The 17965-nt window shown below is 43.8% G+C and overlaps 1 protein-coding gene across 2 annotated transcripts in view; it reads right to left on the reverse strand.

The window, feature by feature from the left end:
* Positions 1-11421: 11421 nt before the first annotated feature.
* Positions 11422-17965, reverse strand: part of LOC116826642 (serine/threonine-protein phosphatase 2A catalytic subunit alpha isoform) — a 76320-nt gene continuing 69776 nt past the window's right edge. For both annotated transcript variants that reach the window (XM_032783509.2, XM_032783508.2), the window contains 6 exons: positions 16548-16757; positions 15492-15665; positions 15192-15281; positions 14565-14726; positions 13486-13604; positions 11422-12123 (listed from right to left, as the gene is read on the reverse strand). In XM_032783509.2, coding sequence (XP_032639400.1) covers positions 12051-12123; positions 13486-13604; positions 14565-14726; positions 15192-15281; positions 15492-15665; positions 16548-16757 — 828 coding nt within the window. In that variant the 3' untranslated portion in view covers positions 11422-12050. The remainder of the gene's footprint in view (positions 12124-13485; positions 13605-14564; positions 14727-15191; positions 15282-15491; positions 15666-16547; positions 16758-17965) is intronic.

Here is a 17965-nt window from a genome sequence, read left to right on the forward strand (position 1 = left end):
TCACAGCACTGTAAAAGAAAGTTTCAGATAGTTAAAGTCAGTACTGCTGGGCCTAATCTTGCACCACTTCATTTTTCCACCCCTATCAGCTTGTGCCCTGGGCAGCTACCCTGCTCACCTCACCCTAGTTACAGCCCTGATTGTAGGGGTGAAAAGGACCTTGAGCAATCATCTAGTCCAGGGGTCGGCAACCTTTCAGAAGTCGTGTGCCAGGTCTTCATTTATTCACTCTAATTTAAGGTTTCGCATGCCGGTCATACATTTTAATGTTTTTTAGAAGGTGTCTCTCCACAAGTGTATATAGTATATAACTAAACTAGTGCTGTATTGTAAAACAAACAAGGTTTTCAAAATGGTTAAGAAGCTTAATTTAAAATTAAATTAAAATGTTGATCTTATGCTACCGGCCCGCTCAGCCTGCTGCTGGTCTGGGGTTCTGTTCACCTAGGCTGGCAGTGGGCTGAGTGGGGCCTGTGGCCGGGACCCCAGCTGGGAAGGATCTGGCAGCCAGAACCCCAGACCAGCAGCGGGCTGTGTAGGGCCAGCAGCCAGGACCCCAGACTGGCAGTGGGCAGAGCAGCTCAGCCCACTGCCACTCAGGGGTTCCATCCTGCGGCTCCTGCCAGCCGGGATCCCAGCTGCCGGACCCGCTCAGCCCACTGCCGGTCTGGGGTCCCAGCCCTGCCCACATACAGTGGGTACCTACCTTCTCCCTGGTTCTGGCCCATTCTCTTCCTCTCTCTGCACTGAGCTGAGTGGGAGTGGACTGAGCACAGGGCTGGGGGTGACAGGTCTGACCAGGAGCTAGAATGAAGGAGGGAGCTCAGGGTTGGGGCAGGAGGTTTGGGTGTGGGGGCACTCACCTGGGCAGCTCCCATTTTGTGTGAGGGGTGCAGGTGGGAATGTGAGTGGTGGTGCAGGGGCTCCCGTTTGGTGCTCAAGGTGGGGGTGGGGATGTGTGGGGTGCAAGAGTCAGGGCAGAGGGCTGGGGGCATGTGAGGGGGGTGCAGGTGTCAGGGGAGGGGGGCTGGTATGTGTGGGGGTGCCAGTCAGGGCTGGGGTCATAGTGGGGTGAAAGAGTTAGAGGGCTGGGTGGTAGAGGGCTCAGGGCAGGCACTGGGGGTGTGTGGAGGTGCGGGGCTCAGGGCAGAGGAGTGGGAGAGGGCTGAGTGACTGCCCCCCCAGAACCTCCAACCCCCCCTCTCCTTGTCCTGACTACCCCTTATCCCCTGACTGCCCCAGCCCCCAGATAGACCCCTTGGACTCCCATGCCTATCTAACCACTCCCTGCCCCCTGACAGGACCCCCAGAATTCTGGACCCATACATCTCCTCTCTCCCCTGCTCCCTGTCTGCCCCAACCCCTCTCCACACCCCTGCCTCCTAACAGGACCCCCCAGAACTCCTGACTCATCCAACCCCGCCACAGCTCCTTGTCTCCTGACCACCCCCTCCAGAGACCCACCCCACAGCCTAACTGCTCCCCCAGGACCCTCCTTGCTCCGTCCCCTGACCCCTATCCACCACCCAAACAGACCCCAGGACTCACATGCCCCATCCAACCCCCCTGCTCCTTGACTCCCCCCTCCAGAGACCCCCCCCACCCCTAACCACCCCTGAGATCCCACCCACCCTGCTCCCTGTCCCTTGACTGCCCTCACCCCTTGCCCAATCCCCACCCCTCCACTGGCCCCGGACCTGGCCCCCTTACCATTAGGCTCCCCGCTCATCCGGAGCCCTGCCGCCGCCGCCCCCATGCGCATAGTCCTGCCCTGCCCCTCAGGGCGCTGTGCGCGCAGCAGCAGGACTCCGGATGAGCAGGGAGTGTCTTTCCCTCCCCACAGAGCCAAATGGTGCCCCACAAGAGTTCCTAGGCTCAGCCCAAGAGCGCTGTGCTAGGGAAAGGCGGGGGCGGGGGCAGAGGGTTGCTGCGCTCAGGTCAGCACTCCAGCCTGGGACCGCGGACCCAGCAGCTTGCCGCATCGGCAGGATTTTTAATGACACGTGGAGTCCCAGCAGGCAGCCGCGTGCCATTAAAAATTGGCGCGAGTGCAATCTTTGTCACGCGTGCCATAGGTTGCAGACCCTTGATCTAGTCTATCACCCCTGCAGAAGCAGGGCAAAGTGTATCTAGACTGGCTTTGACAGGTGTTTTTCTAACTTCTTAGAAATTTCCAATGATGTGAATTCCACAGCCTCCCTTGGAAGCCTATTCCAGTGCTTAATTATCCTTGTAGTGGGAGAAATTTTCCTAATAGCTAACCTAAAATCTCCCTTACTGCAGATTAAGCCCATTACTTCTTGTCCTACCTTCAGTGGACATTGAGAACTGATCGCTGCCCTCTTCCCACCAACAAGTTACTTTCAGATGGCATTTGAGCACATATCCTTCACTTCATTATGCCCGTGTCTATAGGAATCCTTGGAGTCCTGAAGGACTGTTTGACCTAAAAGGATAGAAGACTGCAGTGCAATAGTGGAGATAATTTTATTAAGACAGACCCCACACTTGGACATTGTATCTAATGCTCACTGAACAGAATAGGAGAGAACAAATACAATACATACTTGAGAGCATTAGAGGGAATTTAGGAAAGGACTCAGGGAGAAATCTGCACAAAATGGTGAAAAGCTGTTACATTTCATACATTTCAGTTTAAATAAAGAATCACATGCCATCCTAGCAACTGTTTGTTTACTTCAGTGACAACACAAGTGAAGGCTTCTGAAGAATAAAATTAAACATTTTCAAGCAGTAGTAGACAGGTTCCAGAAGAGAAGTTTGTCTGGGTTCAGAAACTTGCTTTGCAACCTAATGCCTTCTTGAAGATCTAAGAAGAGAACTCAGACCAGAGATGCAGGGTTAGAAAAGCTGGCTTCTATATTATCCATGGGATAGGAAGAAAGAGATGGACTAAGTCATTCAAGGTTGCTAGGATGCTAAAAAAACCTTCCCCATTCCCATTCTCTCCCTCCACCCACTTGCTCTTCTGAAAGATTTCATAAGTGAACTGAGTGCAAAAAGTTGATGTGCCTTAAGAAACACAACATGACTTTTGCATCTAGGTCTTCAGTGGCAAACTGTAGAGAACTGTCACTAGATTAAATTCACTCTTGTGCAAAAGGGTCAGCATAAAGTGATGCACCACTTGAGGCTCAAAATAGGGCTTGAGTGAGACGTAAGTGGTGCATAGACCTTATCCAAGCACTCTGCACAGGAAAACCTCTCCCATTGGCACAGATAGTTTCTACACTTAGAACCCTATAGTGGCTCAACTGCAGTGGCACAGCTTTAGCATTTTAAGTGTAGACAAGCCCTCTGCCATTGATTTAATTTGTGGCCTTGAGCCTCAGTTTCTCTAGCTGTAAAATGGGGATAGTGACACTTTATCCACTTTTATGTAAACCACTTTAAAATCTACTAATGGAAACTATCAAAACTAATCATGCAAAAAAAAAAAAGATTTTTTAAGTAATTTTTTTCAGAAAATGCAACTGAAGTCAGAGAGCTTACCCCCAATTTCAGTGTTAACTGTGGGGCTACCAACCAAACAAAATTTAGCTATATATGTTCAGTACACAGTTTTCAAACCATCACATCTTTGTTAAATCAGAACAGTTGAGGACAATAAATACATTCCAAGGTTCAAAACTTGACATTTCCATTGCCAAAAATCTAAAAAAGGGCACACAGTGTTTTGTATGATGGGAGAATGGAGAAATGCACGAGGACTTTGCTCAAACATTCCATCAAGATTCACTTTCTATATTCTCCCATAGAACAGAAGATTTCAGCCCAACAGTTGTGTGATGCAAACTATGAACATAGCTATTTTAAGTACCTGCTGTAGAAAGGGCACCTAGCCCTGTTGAGCAAGAATCTCAAAGGTACTAGGGGGATTAGGCACCCAAATGATTTTGCATTCAATAGAAATTGGGCAACTAAACTTCCTTAGGTGCCTCTGAAAATTTCACCTAGAGCCTACAAGTATTGCAGTGTGGTAACACAGAAGACATAAGTTCAGGACTCTTCCCTCCAGTGCTGCCCAGCAGTGGCAGGAGCGATCTGTGCAGAGATGGAAGGACTGCTTCACATCACTACCACGTTAACTGTGCAAGTAAGAGCTCCATCCAGCCTCTCTGTGGTGGAACACTGCAGTGCCTTTTAAACTAGCCTTCAGACCTCTGATTGGCTAACCCCTTGCAGCCTCCCCTCCTGATTGGCAGCTTCCTGCGCAGTCTCTCCACTTGGAGGACTTAGCTACACTGCTCCTCCACTTGGAGGACTTAGCTATGCTGAGGCCTCCAGCAATGGGCCTCTGGGCCTTGCCCATCCTGTCATTCCCCGCCGCCACCCCTCCCCTCAACAGGGTTGGGGTGGTAGTTCTATAGAGAGTAATCTCTCATTACCCCATCTTTTGCCCCACTTTGGCAGGGTCTTCCCAGACTCTGTCTGGAAAGCTACTAGTAATAGTCTCTGCAACCCGATCTACCAGGATTCTTTTCTTGGGCCTTTGCCTTAAGAGCTTGTCTTAGTCCTTGCCCCTTTCAATCCGGTCTCTTCCCCCCTAGAACTCTGTCTGGAGAGCCTCTACCTAGTTTTTGCCCTGGTCTCTCAGGGTCTACTCTCTCAGATCTTTCTTACCTGAAGAGCATGTCTGTGGTCTTTTGACTCATTCTCTTCTCTTAGATTTCAGGGTGTTTGTACACCGAGCCTGTAGCTGCATCTCCTAATCATATACCATGTGGAGCAAGTGCTGTTTTTCATCCTCAGTGAACTGGAGGATCTTCAGGCAGCTGAACCTGAGATCCTCCAGTTACTTTTCTGCTGCCTCCAATCATTTTGCCAGGTCATTCTCTGAGGAGAGAGCTCACAAAGCTTGCCAGTGCTACTCCCCTCTCTATCCTAGGGTCCTGTTCCATACCCTAGCTCTGCACTTTCACCTTCTCCTGCTCGGGCGACTGTTTGGGCTTCTGTGCTAGTTAGCACACTGGGTATGTTAGCTAGGAGCTTCTACAGTACCCTGCTGAATTCTGAAATCTGTCCAGGTCTCTATGGTATCCTGCTGTTCCCAAGGATCTGTCTGGGTCCCTGCTGTAGTTTGCAGTTTTCTCCCTGGGCCAATGCTTCCTGTAAAGCCAAGCATTGTTCCCTCTGCCCCTTGGCTTCCACTTGCACCTGAGTCAACTCCTGCTCTACCTGGACCAGCTGGCTAATGACTTTCCCTCAGGAGATGCTAGCCTTGTCCAACTCTTGTTGGCACTTCCTCAGAGGGTCCCTCGTATCTGGGGCATTCTGGTCTCACCTCCAGGCTCTTTTCCATGGTCTCCCTGGCTCCCAGCCCCTGCTTTCCTTCCCAGCTGGGCCCAGACCCTCTCGGTCCTAGGTCACAGTCCTGGTCTTTCCCACATGAGAGTTGAATAACCCACCCAGTCTCTTCCCAAAATTATGGGCCACAGCAGGTCCTTGGCCATGCCAACATGGAGTTGAGCTCTCCAGCCCTCTACCTCCAGCCAAACTGCTGCCGTGGGATAGACTCAGGTCTTCACACACACACAGGAGATGTTTACTAGAAGTCAGTCCAGGCCAGTTGCCCTCACCTGATCTTCCCACGCCCAGGTGTATCCCACGCCCTGAGACTACCAGACCTGTAACAATTTCCTCCCAGATTGTCACTACCCACAGTGGGGACACCCTGATCTTTGTAGATCCTGCAATTGGTTCTACTATAAACACAGTTTAAGTAGCCACACTATTACTGGGCAGTTCCTTTTAATATGCCTGGGCTGGCCACACTTGTAGCAGACTACCGGGTCTCCTTGCTCCTTCCCACTAGTATTCCCATAGGCTGCAGGGCTCTCCGTACCCCTTGCTGTTGCAGTGCATCCCCCATGTCTAGAACCCTCAAGCCCTTTTCCCCTTGCAAGCTTCCCTGGGTCACCCTCTGGTGAACCCCTCTGTTTACTGAACAGCTTAGGCCGTTATCTCCTTCAGCCTCAAATTAGGCCTCAGCTCACTCGACTGCTTCCCCCGTGGAGGCTGGCTGAAAATGTCTTACCCAGCTTTGTGCCCCTACTGGTAGGGCCTTTAGGAATTGCTCTAGGAGCTTCGTCACCAAGCTGGTCTCTGGACAAAGCCAGTGCATTGCCAGGTCTCATAACTTTTGGGCTCATAACCCCAGCTGATCCAAAATGGCTGCCTTCACCACTGGGTAAGAATTCGCTACTCACTTACCACTTGACAAGCTGCCTGCACCATGCCCATCAGGAATGCAGCTATGCGGGCCACCCAAGTCAATTCTTCCCATCCAGCTGCCTTTGCCACCTGCTCAAAGGTCTGGAGGAAGGCCTCTGGGTCATCATCCAGTCTAAGCTTTGCCAGGCCTGGAAGCCAAACCAATCACCAGTTCCATCATGAACTGGGTTCCTAGGCGTGGTGTGACCCAACCGCTTGTGTATCCACTCCTGCAGGTTGGGGTGGATCTCCTGCCACTGTTGCTGTGCCACAAACTGGATTGCCTGTTTCTGTAGGTTCTCTGTCAACTGCATCAGGAGGATCCATGGCTGCTGCTCCTGCTGCCAACAGGTAAATCCTCTTAGTAGTTGATCAGGGGTAGGGCTGAAAGAAACCTCACTACTGGTAACAAATGTAACGGCATGGCACCTACCTCTCGCATACCCCTTCTGGCTGGGTGTGTCTGCAGTCTTTTAAACAGCCCCAGCCCTGGTATTGGGTCATATACCCAGAGATTCCTCCTTGGAGGCAATGGTTTTGGCCTTTCTGGCCCCAATTCTCATGGCCAGACATAAGGATTGTCTCCAGAGGGAGTGCCCGCTCTGATAATATACGCACTTGTTTCACATCAAATACCTAAACTGCTTTCATAAATGACTGTCCAGGCTGCGTGAACCTTGGTCCTTGTCAAACTGGTCTGGCAACACTTCTCGGTGTTGCAGTAATATTCCTACAGTTTAGCTGCCATTTTCTTGAACACTCCTTTTAAAAATGCGTTCTGCTCTGCATCTTCACTGTACTTTTCTTTTGCATTGGAGTCTGCCCAGGGTGTCAAATCCATTACAGCGTTGTACGATTGATGGACAGAAACAGAACATCTCAAAAAATTTAAATAGTTTTCATCAATGATTTGGCATTCGGAGCAATGACTGAATGGCAAGGTCATGTCATTTCAAAACAAGATCAGTGTGTCCATTACCTCAATGCAGGATGAAATCTCCATTTCACTTGCAATGAACTCACGGTAGTGACACGTTCAGCATGGTAAAGAACTGCTTCAAACCATGAATTCCATTGTGTCACTACTGGTTGTGGACATAGGCATTTAAGCTTTTTTCTCCCCCTGCAAATAAAGCCCTGAAACGCAGTTTGTGAGCTGGGCAGAGTTTAAACATTTTCTTCATTGCAGCAATGACTACTGATTTTAGGAAAAAATCAACATGCCGCTGATTGCTAGCCAGACTTAACAATATATGCATTGTACATTACATGCACCATATTAGGAAGCAGGCCCTGCTGAACCTGAGTATATGCTCAAGTACAGTATGTTGCATTGTTACCATCCCAGACACCTTAAAAATCTGTATCAAAATTGGTTAGGCAGTTTGGTGACAGCTGGTGACAAAGTTGAGTAATTTACCAGGTTAAGAACAGGACTGTCCAAAAGAAATGATTGTAGCTTTTCTAAGTCATTAGTTTGGGGCACACCAATGATATGCAGTACACAATAATCTTTGTAATCTGTTGACTCAAACACAATCATTTTTTTCTATATGCTCTTTCAGCTCCTTTCTGTGTACTTTAAACATCTTGGCGATGCTTATTAGCAGAAGGAAGAGCACACGTGTTTAGAATTGGTTTCTGAATGTACTCCCTTAAGACTGGGCTATCCAGTTTCTCCACTGGTATATCTGCACTTGAGAATGCCTCAAAAAGTTCAATATATGCCACATTTTGAGCATCACAACTGTCAGTACTGCCATTAAACAAATATGACAGTTGCCTGATTTGTTTTTGCTTTGCGTTTGGCATTATGATGCCGACCAGAATACAAGAGTATCAATATTTGACTTGTGTGTGGTCTAATGTGACACTGCAACTTTCCTCCATCAGCATGCAATTGCTTGGGATGCTGCTCTGCACAATCTAAAGCACTGATTTTATTTTTGCAGTTTGAGTCTTTAGGATTTGGCATATTCTTAAACTCGTGGAAGTACTGTACTGTATGTAAACAACCATGTGTCTCCTAGCAACATAAATATTGCTAGATTGGATGAGTCTGTTCAAGTTTGAATGTGCATGACAAATTAAATACAGTACACCCTCGCGATAACAAAACCTGAGGATCTAAGCCATTTGTTCAGCATACCCCAGGCTTAGTTATAGCAAAAAAAGGGAGGGACCACACCCCCAGGGCCAGAGGATCTCTGAGCTCCCCACATTTGCTCTCTAATGTTGAGCTGAGCCAAATAAGCCTCCCAAGGAGTTCTTCCTCTCAAAGTTAGTGGTCTTTTGCATCATTTGCGATGGGACAGCCCAATGTCTTCTCTTGACTACAAACAGGGCACAAAAACTGTTGTAAACGTCTGCTCTTATCCAAGTCCTCTGGCTGGCTCAATTCCTCATCCAAGCAGTTGCCTTCCACTATGATCTGTGATGCTTTGATCTCCTTCTGGAGCTGAATTTTCCACCATCTTGTCCTTGCTGCAGCTCATCTGTTAGCAAGTTCTAAGTTGGCAAATGGTTGCTTGGTCTCTATTGTTTTGTGGAAAGTCTTCTGGTCTATGGAAATCAGATTGTTGGTCACCTCCATCTGTTTTACTATTCCAGCCTAGTTGTGCTGCTGTATTTCCAAATCTGTCTTATCACTTTGTAGTTGCTGCTCCAACAGGGATCTCATCTCCGCCTGCAAGTCAGAGTCCTTTCTGGGAAACCTTCAGCTTGTTTTAGGTAATCTTAATTCCTTTTGCAAAGTCTCGAGCTCATGTTTTAAACCTCAGCTGAATGTCTGATATTTACAAGCATTTCTAATTAGGTGTTTCATCTTGGCTCAAGAGGAATACTATACTCAATGTCACTCCTTGGAAACTCGAACCCACTTCTCTCTCAGCGTTATCCCTTTTTGACTAAGTGGCTAACCAAAAACTTGGGCATCAGGGATGTTCTAGTTGGGAGTAGAGTAGTTGGTAGGGTCTGGGATTTTCTTTGATGCAATCTTGTTTATATACGAAGGGCCATACAAAATGCTACTCCTCCAAATGTTCTTAGTTCGTCTGCAAAAGGAAGTTTTAGACCCAAGCCTTTCTAGCCAACAGACCCACAAGCTCTCTAGCTTTTTCCGGGGTCACACTGCTTACAGGCTTTCTTGCCTCTAGTTCTGTTCTTTTTGGTCCTGTGTGTTCTGTCTTCATGTTCACACTCAAATACTAAATATGCAGCAGAAGCCCTCTGCCTACTCAGTCCAAACTCCTGGGCAGTGTCACATAACCCTTTTGTCCTAGGCAGGGGCCTATGATTAATGTATGCTGACAATTATGTTAACTGAAGGCTGCGTTCACACCATCAGTCTCAGGGAGGTTTTAACTCTACCCATAAAAAAAGGTTTCACCCAGCTTTAACAGTAAGTGAAGCTCTGGAGATCTTCTCTTCACTCCTGTCTAAAAGCAGCAAGTATGCTGCTGGTACTACACAATTAGCAATGGAGAAAAAAAAAGGCAATGTGGTGATAGTGCTTCACAGACAGCCCCTTATTCTGTTAAAAAGTCCCTGTAACGTCTAATCACAACAACAGGTAAGCATTGCACCTGCACCACTGTAGTGAAAAACATTTACTACAGTGACAGAAGAGGTTTTCCGTTGCTGTAGTAAATCCACCCCGTTGACAGACTGTAGCTAGGTTGAGGGAAGAATCCTTCTGTCAACCTACCCATCTCTATACCAGGCTTATGTTGGCTTAACTACACTTTAGAGATGTGAATTTTTCACACCTTTGAGTGGTGTAGCTAGATTGACCTACATTTTGGGTGCAGACCAGGGCTAAGAGACTTTTGTGCTCCTAGTGTCTTAAGTTTTAACTTATTAGAACACTTTATGCATGGTAATAGACTATCCAGATTCCTTCTGGTTCTCATGCACTAACTTGTAATGTGAGTTGCAAAAATCAAACCTTTAAGATTCCATGAAAGGCGAAACAGGAATAGTCAAAGTTTGATTAACTCTGTATGTAACTGAAACATGAGGTAATTCCTACCACCTTAAATGTAGTATTCAGCTCATTTCTCAAGTTACTTACTCTGCCACAGCAAGTGACAACTCAGCTTCAAAATTAATCCAAGTTTTATTTATGGGAATTGTCGGTTTCTCTCGTGCCGAGTAACACAATTGACCAATTGTTCATATGTGTCAACCTTGGAGGAAGCTAACAATCGCAACATTTACATTTTTAAATAGGCAAGCATTTCTTTCTTTGGAATCTTTCAAACGGTTAATGATGCTGTCATGTAGCTCACCAATTTTCAGTTAAACCACCCCATTATGAAGAACAATTTTAACATGTTAATGGAATCTTGAAACACACACATTACATTCGCCTTGGTTTTCTAAGTAATTAAAAACAGGATAGATTATGCAGAGAAACTAGAGGAAGGCCTGGATAACTACACAAAGGAAGAAACGCAAAAATATTTTAGTTCAAATTCTCTGCTCTGATCTATTTATGCAGCACCCATTGACTAAGTGAGAGCTACTTCTGTGTATTTGCAGACAATGTCACCACGTTACCTGCTCTGTTCACATGCTTCTGCAGAGGCTGCCTTGTGCCTCCTTGAAACAGAAAATCCAACATGCCCATTTATGTAATAAGGAAGAACTGGTGGGACAGCAGAGAATGAGGTCAGTTAAAATCAAGCAGCAAGTTCACTCCACAGACCACTTTTTACAAACATGGGAAAGGAAGGAGCAAAAGAAATTCCGAGTACAATCTACTTGTAAAAATTCCTATTAAAAAACTGCAAAGCAAAACACCAAAAAACTGACATATTGAACTAAAGCCCGGCTCAATACACCCCCTTCTATTAACGGATTAAAGAGCACTGCAGAACATGCTTCTACCCCTGATGCTACTTAAAACCCATCATGTTAATCAACCTTTTATGAAAACCAGCACAGAGTTGACCTGAAATACTTAGTTCACAAGTTTATTATGAAAAAACACTGCAGTACTCTCCTGCAGTAACATCATTTTACAGGAGAAAAAAAAAAAAAAAAAAAAAAAAAAGCAATAAATATATAGGAAGTGAACATCAAAGACATTAATAGAATGTGGTGCTGAGTTGCAATAACAGTACAAGGCACCTTTATGCCTGTGTAACTGTGTCTACATTTGGGGTTTGGGATTTTACACAGAAAAAAAAAAAAAAAAAAAAAAACACATTTCTGTTCAAAATAACTCACTATGCTTGGACAATTACAAGGGACAATGAAGGAGGCAGAATGGGGAGGAAGAAAATGAGTGAGACAAAAATCAATACAATTAAATTAAACAGTATTCCCTGAAAAAAAAACAAAAAAAACAAAAACAATCAGAACAGATTCAGAACACAAATAGGAGGCGGGCTTGGTACTTATTTTAAAAATGTTCATTAAGCTTCAATGATTGTTTGCTGCTATCCTTATCTACAGTCATGCTGAATAAAGCTATAGCTAAATGGAAAGTTAAATGTATTCACGACATGTTAATGTCTACATCTTAATATTTGCAGTCTCTCAGAGAAAGCAAAAGTAACTACAAATAGTGCTATGCCAGAAACTGGTTTCTTGACCAACAATGTTGCTTCAGCATGCAATGAACTGGTTCATTCTAAAGTGGTCACGGTTGTTGACAAGAGGCTTTGTATTATTATGGCACATCTTTTGGTCCATGTGAAAACGGAGTTTGAATGTTAAATATTTTCTGACACTTTGGAGTTACTGTTGCTCTTCCCATTTCCTTTAGGTCAACATATGGTTCATGGCAATACTGTACAAGTGTAAAATCTTTACAGGAAGTAGTCTGGGGTGCGACGAGTAACATGTGGTTCACCTCTGCGTGGTGCTGGATCAAACTGCAAGCTGAAAGAAAACACGTTTTTATTCAAATTGCTACAGATTATGTTGACGAATTCATAATTACCATATGCATGCCCCTGATTAGCTGTATTCCCCATAAGAATTCTGGGACTGTCACATGATACTTAAGTGCCCTTTTCCTCAATATTAAACCCATACTTGGAGCTCAGATTAAATGGGTTTTTTCTACAGTCAATATTAACTGAGGACTGGTGAAGAATATCAAGGCTGTCACTAAACTCTATTCTCTACAATACCCACAAGCCAGGGTGCGTTTAGGAAGTCTACAAGGTACCCCAATATCAATGCTGCAGAGAGGAGGCGATTTAAAAGTATGCCACATTTCCAGGTTCTCACTCCATCTTTTATATTCCAAGCATTATTGTAACTCAATGTTTCAACCTTTCGTTTTGGGGACTCCTAATGAATTCTGAATGGAGGTTGGAAATTCAATCTATGGTTCACGGATTCCTACCATAAAAGCCTTAGACTGACTAAACTGAGTTGAACTATAAATGCTGTGCATGCTCAGCACGACATTTCATGCAGCATGAGGAACGGTGCTAAACTGTAGGCTTCTCTGGTGGTAACACCTCTGGATTTTGGCCTGTAAGTAGGGTATTCACATACTTTTGATTAATCAGAAAAACATAATGCCTTTTCTTGGATCTGAAGCTTTATTTTCAGAGTCACCTTTCGCAGACCCCTTATATATAGTCCGCAGACCCTGGGTTGAAAACCACTGTTGTAACTAAATGCTTTCAACGTATGACTCTCACCCTACAGAAAATCAAAACGTATGAAGAATTCTAAATCACCTTTGACATGGGGCAAACACTGGAAGAAATGTTTTCTGACTTTAGAACTATCAGAGAAGAGATCTGAGCTAAGCTTCAACAACAGCTTTATAAGAAAAATGGCTAATATTCCCAAACCAAACAAAAAGTAGTTTAAAAAACAATAAGATATCGAGTCACATTTTAAGTTTATATATCTATATCTGTATGAATATATGAGAGAGTGAGCTGCTGCTACATGAAGTGTTTAATTCAGTCATGTCTGAAATGTAATTTCTGGAATCTGTGTTTAACAATCCCTTCTCCCTCCACCTTCAAATTATCTTTCTATTTGCACAGCTCTGTAGAGCTGCTGAAAGAATTTCAGAACTGCAGTTAATAATTAACTCTACCTGATACCTAGACAGTCACTACTCATTATTCCCTTTTTAGATTTGGCATTTGATATTAGTCTTAACAGTTACCACACTCCTTTCCCCCCCCCCACAGCAATATAAAAAGTGATCTATTTTTACAACTGTTTTCTTAACTACATTGCTTAATGAGAATCTGATCTTTAAATACTTACAAGGAGTATTTTAGAGTATCATCAAGTTCCATAATTGCAGCCTGGTTGCCACAACGGTAACAATAGTTTGGAGCACTGAAAATTGTTACTACATTCCGATCATGGCACCAGTTGTACCCCTAAAGAGGGAAAATACAAAAATCAAATGAGTCTTTATTAAGATGTCCTTCAAACATTCATTCCTTCTTCTCTCCGTATGTAGCTGTAAGAACCAGACGGTCTCAGTGGTTCACAGATTATGGCTCATCGAACCCTTCTAGGTAGTACATCTAAGAACATTAAAAACTAAGCAGTGAGGAATCAGAAGGAGAGGTTGCCCACACTGGATATCTTCATTGATAATTCTCAGAATGGGGGAGAAATCTGTTCATACCATAACCAGAGATTTGTGATTTGAGAAGAACACAAAAGAGTTTCCCTGGTTAAGATCAGACAAAGTATGATAATAACCCGTGGTGCAAGTAAAATCCATGTCTTACCAGTACCAGGGGGCATGTGACCTCCCCATGTGACTCTTCACTGCAACACCCCTAGCCCAGGGCCCCCGCGCTCTCCCTATCCCACATCCATCCCCTGTAACCTGGGGCAGCAGGGAGAGGAGGCTATCTCCGCCTCCTGCTGCGCCTGAGAAAGGGCTGCGGGGGGCAGGGGGGAGGAGAAGAGAAGAGGAAGGAAAGGAGGCTGGGAGCCAGCAGTACAGCCGCTTTCCCTGCTGTTCTTCCCAGCCCCGGCAGGTTGCTGCTGTGTCTTTCTGGTATGTTGTACAGGCTATAAATAGCTTTACCCCTATCAACTGTAAAAAAAAAAAAAAAAAATCACAATTTTGTCAAACTGCAATGAATTCTCAAAAGCAAGGCAGAAGATTAGATTAGTAGTTGCAATTCATTACACAGAAGTTTAATGCTCTTCCAGTTTCAGGATGAAGCTTCTGGGTGTCTTTCCTTTCTCCTATCGGAGCAGGACAATGTATTGTCATAGAAGCCCATTCTGAAACAGAATCACTAGGCTAATAGCATTTAAGTATCAAAGCATTTAAGCTCAAATTGTGGGTATTTAAAACAAAACTGCACAATAATTACCTCCATTACCAGCTGATGCGCTCTTGAAACCAAAGTAAGGCCATTGGCATGATTAAAAGTTTCTGAAATATCTTGCCCAAACGTATAGCCAGCACCACGAGGAGAAATGCCCCAACCACCACGATCATCTGGATCTGACCATAGCAAATCACACATCGGACCCTGCAACACATTTTTAAAGTCATGTGTTTTCAGCTGTATGACAGAGTGAGTGAATGTGTGTTTATATATCTCAGACTCAAGTGTTCACTTAAATATACTAACAGTAGAGTTGGTACTTGGGAAACCCTGGCAACTGATTACAGTAAGTGAAGAATCTTTGTGAGGAAGGGACTTGCTCTCAGAAGAGACTGGAGACCTCAGATTAAAAGGGCTTATTATGATCTAGCATGATCACCTTCTTCAACTTATTCTCTAAATCCTGGGCAAGAATAACATATGCGTACCACTACCCTTCTTTAGGCAGTCTGCAGGGAGACTTTGTCACACTATGACTACACATCTGTTTGTCGTGAACTTCATTCTTGAACTATGTTTATATAAGCACACACGGATATAAAGAAAGTATGCTGAAATGGAAAGACTTGTGTCTAAACAGCACATTTTGATAATAGATCTATCAAATACCTCATGGGGAACTTCTTGCAGGCGATCAAGTGCTCTGATGTGATCCAGTGTATCTATGGATGGTGAGAGGCCACCATGTAGACAAAATATCTGGAAGATTTGTACATCTGTTAGAATCATCCAATTGATTTGCAAATATTTTATATTAACAAATGCTAGTCAAATGTATAATCAGCAGCAAAATTGTAACAGAGAAATGAGCAATAAGAGCTCTGAGATTTAATCTTGATTCTACACCTCTTAAAAGCTACTCTTTTTAAGACAGCTTTTTTAAAAGATGTCCGACTAATTTCAACATACCTGGCCATCCACCAAGGCAGTTAGAGGAAGATAGTCAAAAAGGTCTGTGAAGTACTTCCAAACATTTGCATTTCCATATTTCCTTAAACATTCATCGTAGAAACCATATACTTGTGTTATCTGCCTGCTTTCGTGGTTCCCCCGAAGAATTGTAATGCGTTCACGGTAACGGACCTACAACACAAAGCATTTATTATGACTATCATATCACCCCTCCCTTAAACACCCCCCCCCCAAAAACAAAGTCTTCCCAGAAGGAAAAAAGTCAGAACAAAGGGAGAACAGGGCTAAGTTATAGTTTTCATGACATGCCCAACAGAAGAGTTACGTAGATCAGTGCCATTTCTTCTGATGTAATCTGCAAAAAGCTAAAAACATTCAAGCACAAGATCTATTAATAAAAGACCCTGAACTGCCAAAGACCTACTATGGACCAAAACGCTGAGCTAAGGTCTGTGGCCACTACTATTAATGGATTTCACATAAGCTTTTATCTGCTCTCAGCCGCTTTCTCCTAGTATCTTCCAGTTTAAATACACTATTTTCAGAAGATTTATAATAATTAGTTTAACCCTGACTCATTAAAAACTTTAAAGTTTCTTTAGGCTCCTCTCCCTTTCGTCAGGCCTGAAACATCAAGTTTTTCCCTCTACCTATGGATAGTCTCTCCAACCCTGTTAATTCATCCTCCAGCCTTTGCCCAGCAGTGCTAGACCCACATTTGACATTTAAACCCTTTCAAACACGAATTGCAAGTTACTCTAGTTAATACATACAGGACTAGTTTTCAATAAAATGTTCTTAGAAATCATAACTTTTGCTGAGGCAGAATGGTCTAGTACAAGCAAAGAACTGGAAGTCAGGAATACTATCTCTGCCAGTGACAAACTGTGGTTTTAAGGAAGTCATTTAGTCAGTTTCTACATCTATAAAAACAGAGGTAACATCTAACAGGAGTGTCAGATGTAGATGGTATAAAAAGTATATTATAAAACAGTTTTAGTAAGTTAGATATAGTCATAAATACAGAACAAACTAGAGGGGAAAACACATTACCTTAAGAGCTACAAGCAGTGTGACTGTTTCAACTGAATAATATCCTCTGTCAACATAGTCCCCCATAAACAAATAATTTGTGTCCGGTGATTTGCCTCCAATTCTGAAGAGTTCCATGAGGTCGTGAAATTGCCCGTGGACATCTCCACAGACTGTGACTGGACATCGCACTTCTTGTACATTGGATTCTTTTGTCAAAATTTCTTTAGCCTGGAATAGAGTATTTAAGAAATTGTCTACAAACAGCCATGATGTTAAAGCTCTGCTCTACATTCCCAGATCATTTACTGTATGCTCCCTTCAAGTACTTTTGAACAGCCTTTTCAAGACTGATCTGTCTTACTCCAAATATATTGTTAAGTGCATATTCTTGCTGTACTATTTTTAAAGTAGTTTTAAAATAACTGAACTGAAAGTACGTCATTCTGCTTAATATTTTTTTGGGGGGGAGGGTTGAAAGCAGACATTAAGCCTGTTGCAGCACTTCATGCCTCAAAGCTAATTGGTCTACTATACCATAGGCTCTTTTACAAGTATAGCAGCATTTTCACTGCTATTACTAGTCTAGAACCAATGAGTCTGGATTCTGCCTAACATGCAGTGTAATTTCAAGTATATGAGATGGTATTCTTCCCTTGTTGCTTTCAAGTTGTTAAGTATTGATTAGCACTGGTAAGTTTCATGTATTCTGCCCCAAGAGGAGAAAATGTGTAGCAGTTCTCAAACTGTGGGTCATGACCCCATTTTAATGGGATCATCAGGGCTGGCTTAAACTTACTGAGGCTCAGGCCCAAAGCTGAAGCCTGCACTTCAGCCTTGAGCCCTGCCGCCCAGGTTACAGGCCACCTCCCGGGGGTGGAAGCTCTTGGGCTTCTTCTGCTTTGTCCCCGTCGCTTCAGTCCCCCCCTCATGGGTCTTATAGTAATTTTTTGTTGTCAGAAGGGGGTCATGGTACAATGAAATTTGAGAACCCCTGCACTAGGGAATAGATTCCTGTTTATTATGTACTTAAACCTAATTTTTTAAAAATTACCAAAGCATTCTAAGAAGGTTAATTTTAGTACTATCCTAAAAAGTGAGAAGGTTGGTGGCTTTCTAAAGAAATAAGATGTGAGTCAAGTTAGAACTTGACTTTCTCACAACAAGGCTACCACACTGGGGCCACTGAAAATCTGTCTAGTTTGAAAGAACCTTTAAGGATATCAAGGAATTTAGAATAAATTCCCTGAACACAGAACTATTCACTAATATTTAAAGTCAAAACAGTTCTGCTATACCCAAGATATTATTTATCCCACAGACCTTCCAATGCATTTAGAATTAATCTACTTCCACTCCTTCCTATACTCCTATGTCGAAGGTATAAATCAAATAATTGAAAAAAGTCAATTGGTTCCATCTTTACAATTTGCAACCAT

Source organism: Chelonoidis abingdonii, chromosome 7 (assembly GCF_003597395.2).
Source record: "Chelonoidis abingdonii isolate Lonesome George chromosome 7, CheloAbing_2.0, whole genome shotgun sequence".
Taxonomy (NCBI): Eukaryota; Metazoa; Chordata; order Testudines; family Testudinidae; genus Chelonoidis; species Chelonoidis abingdonii.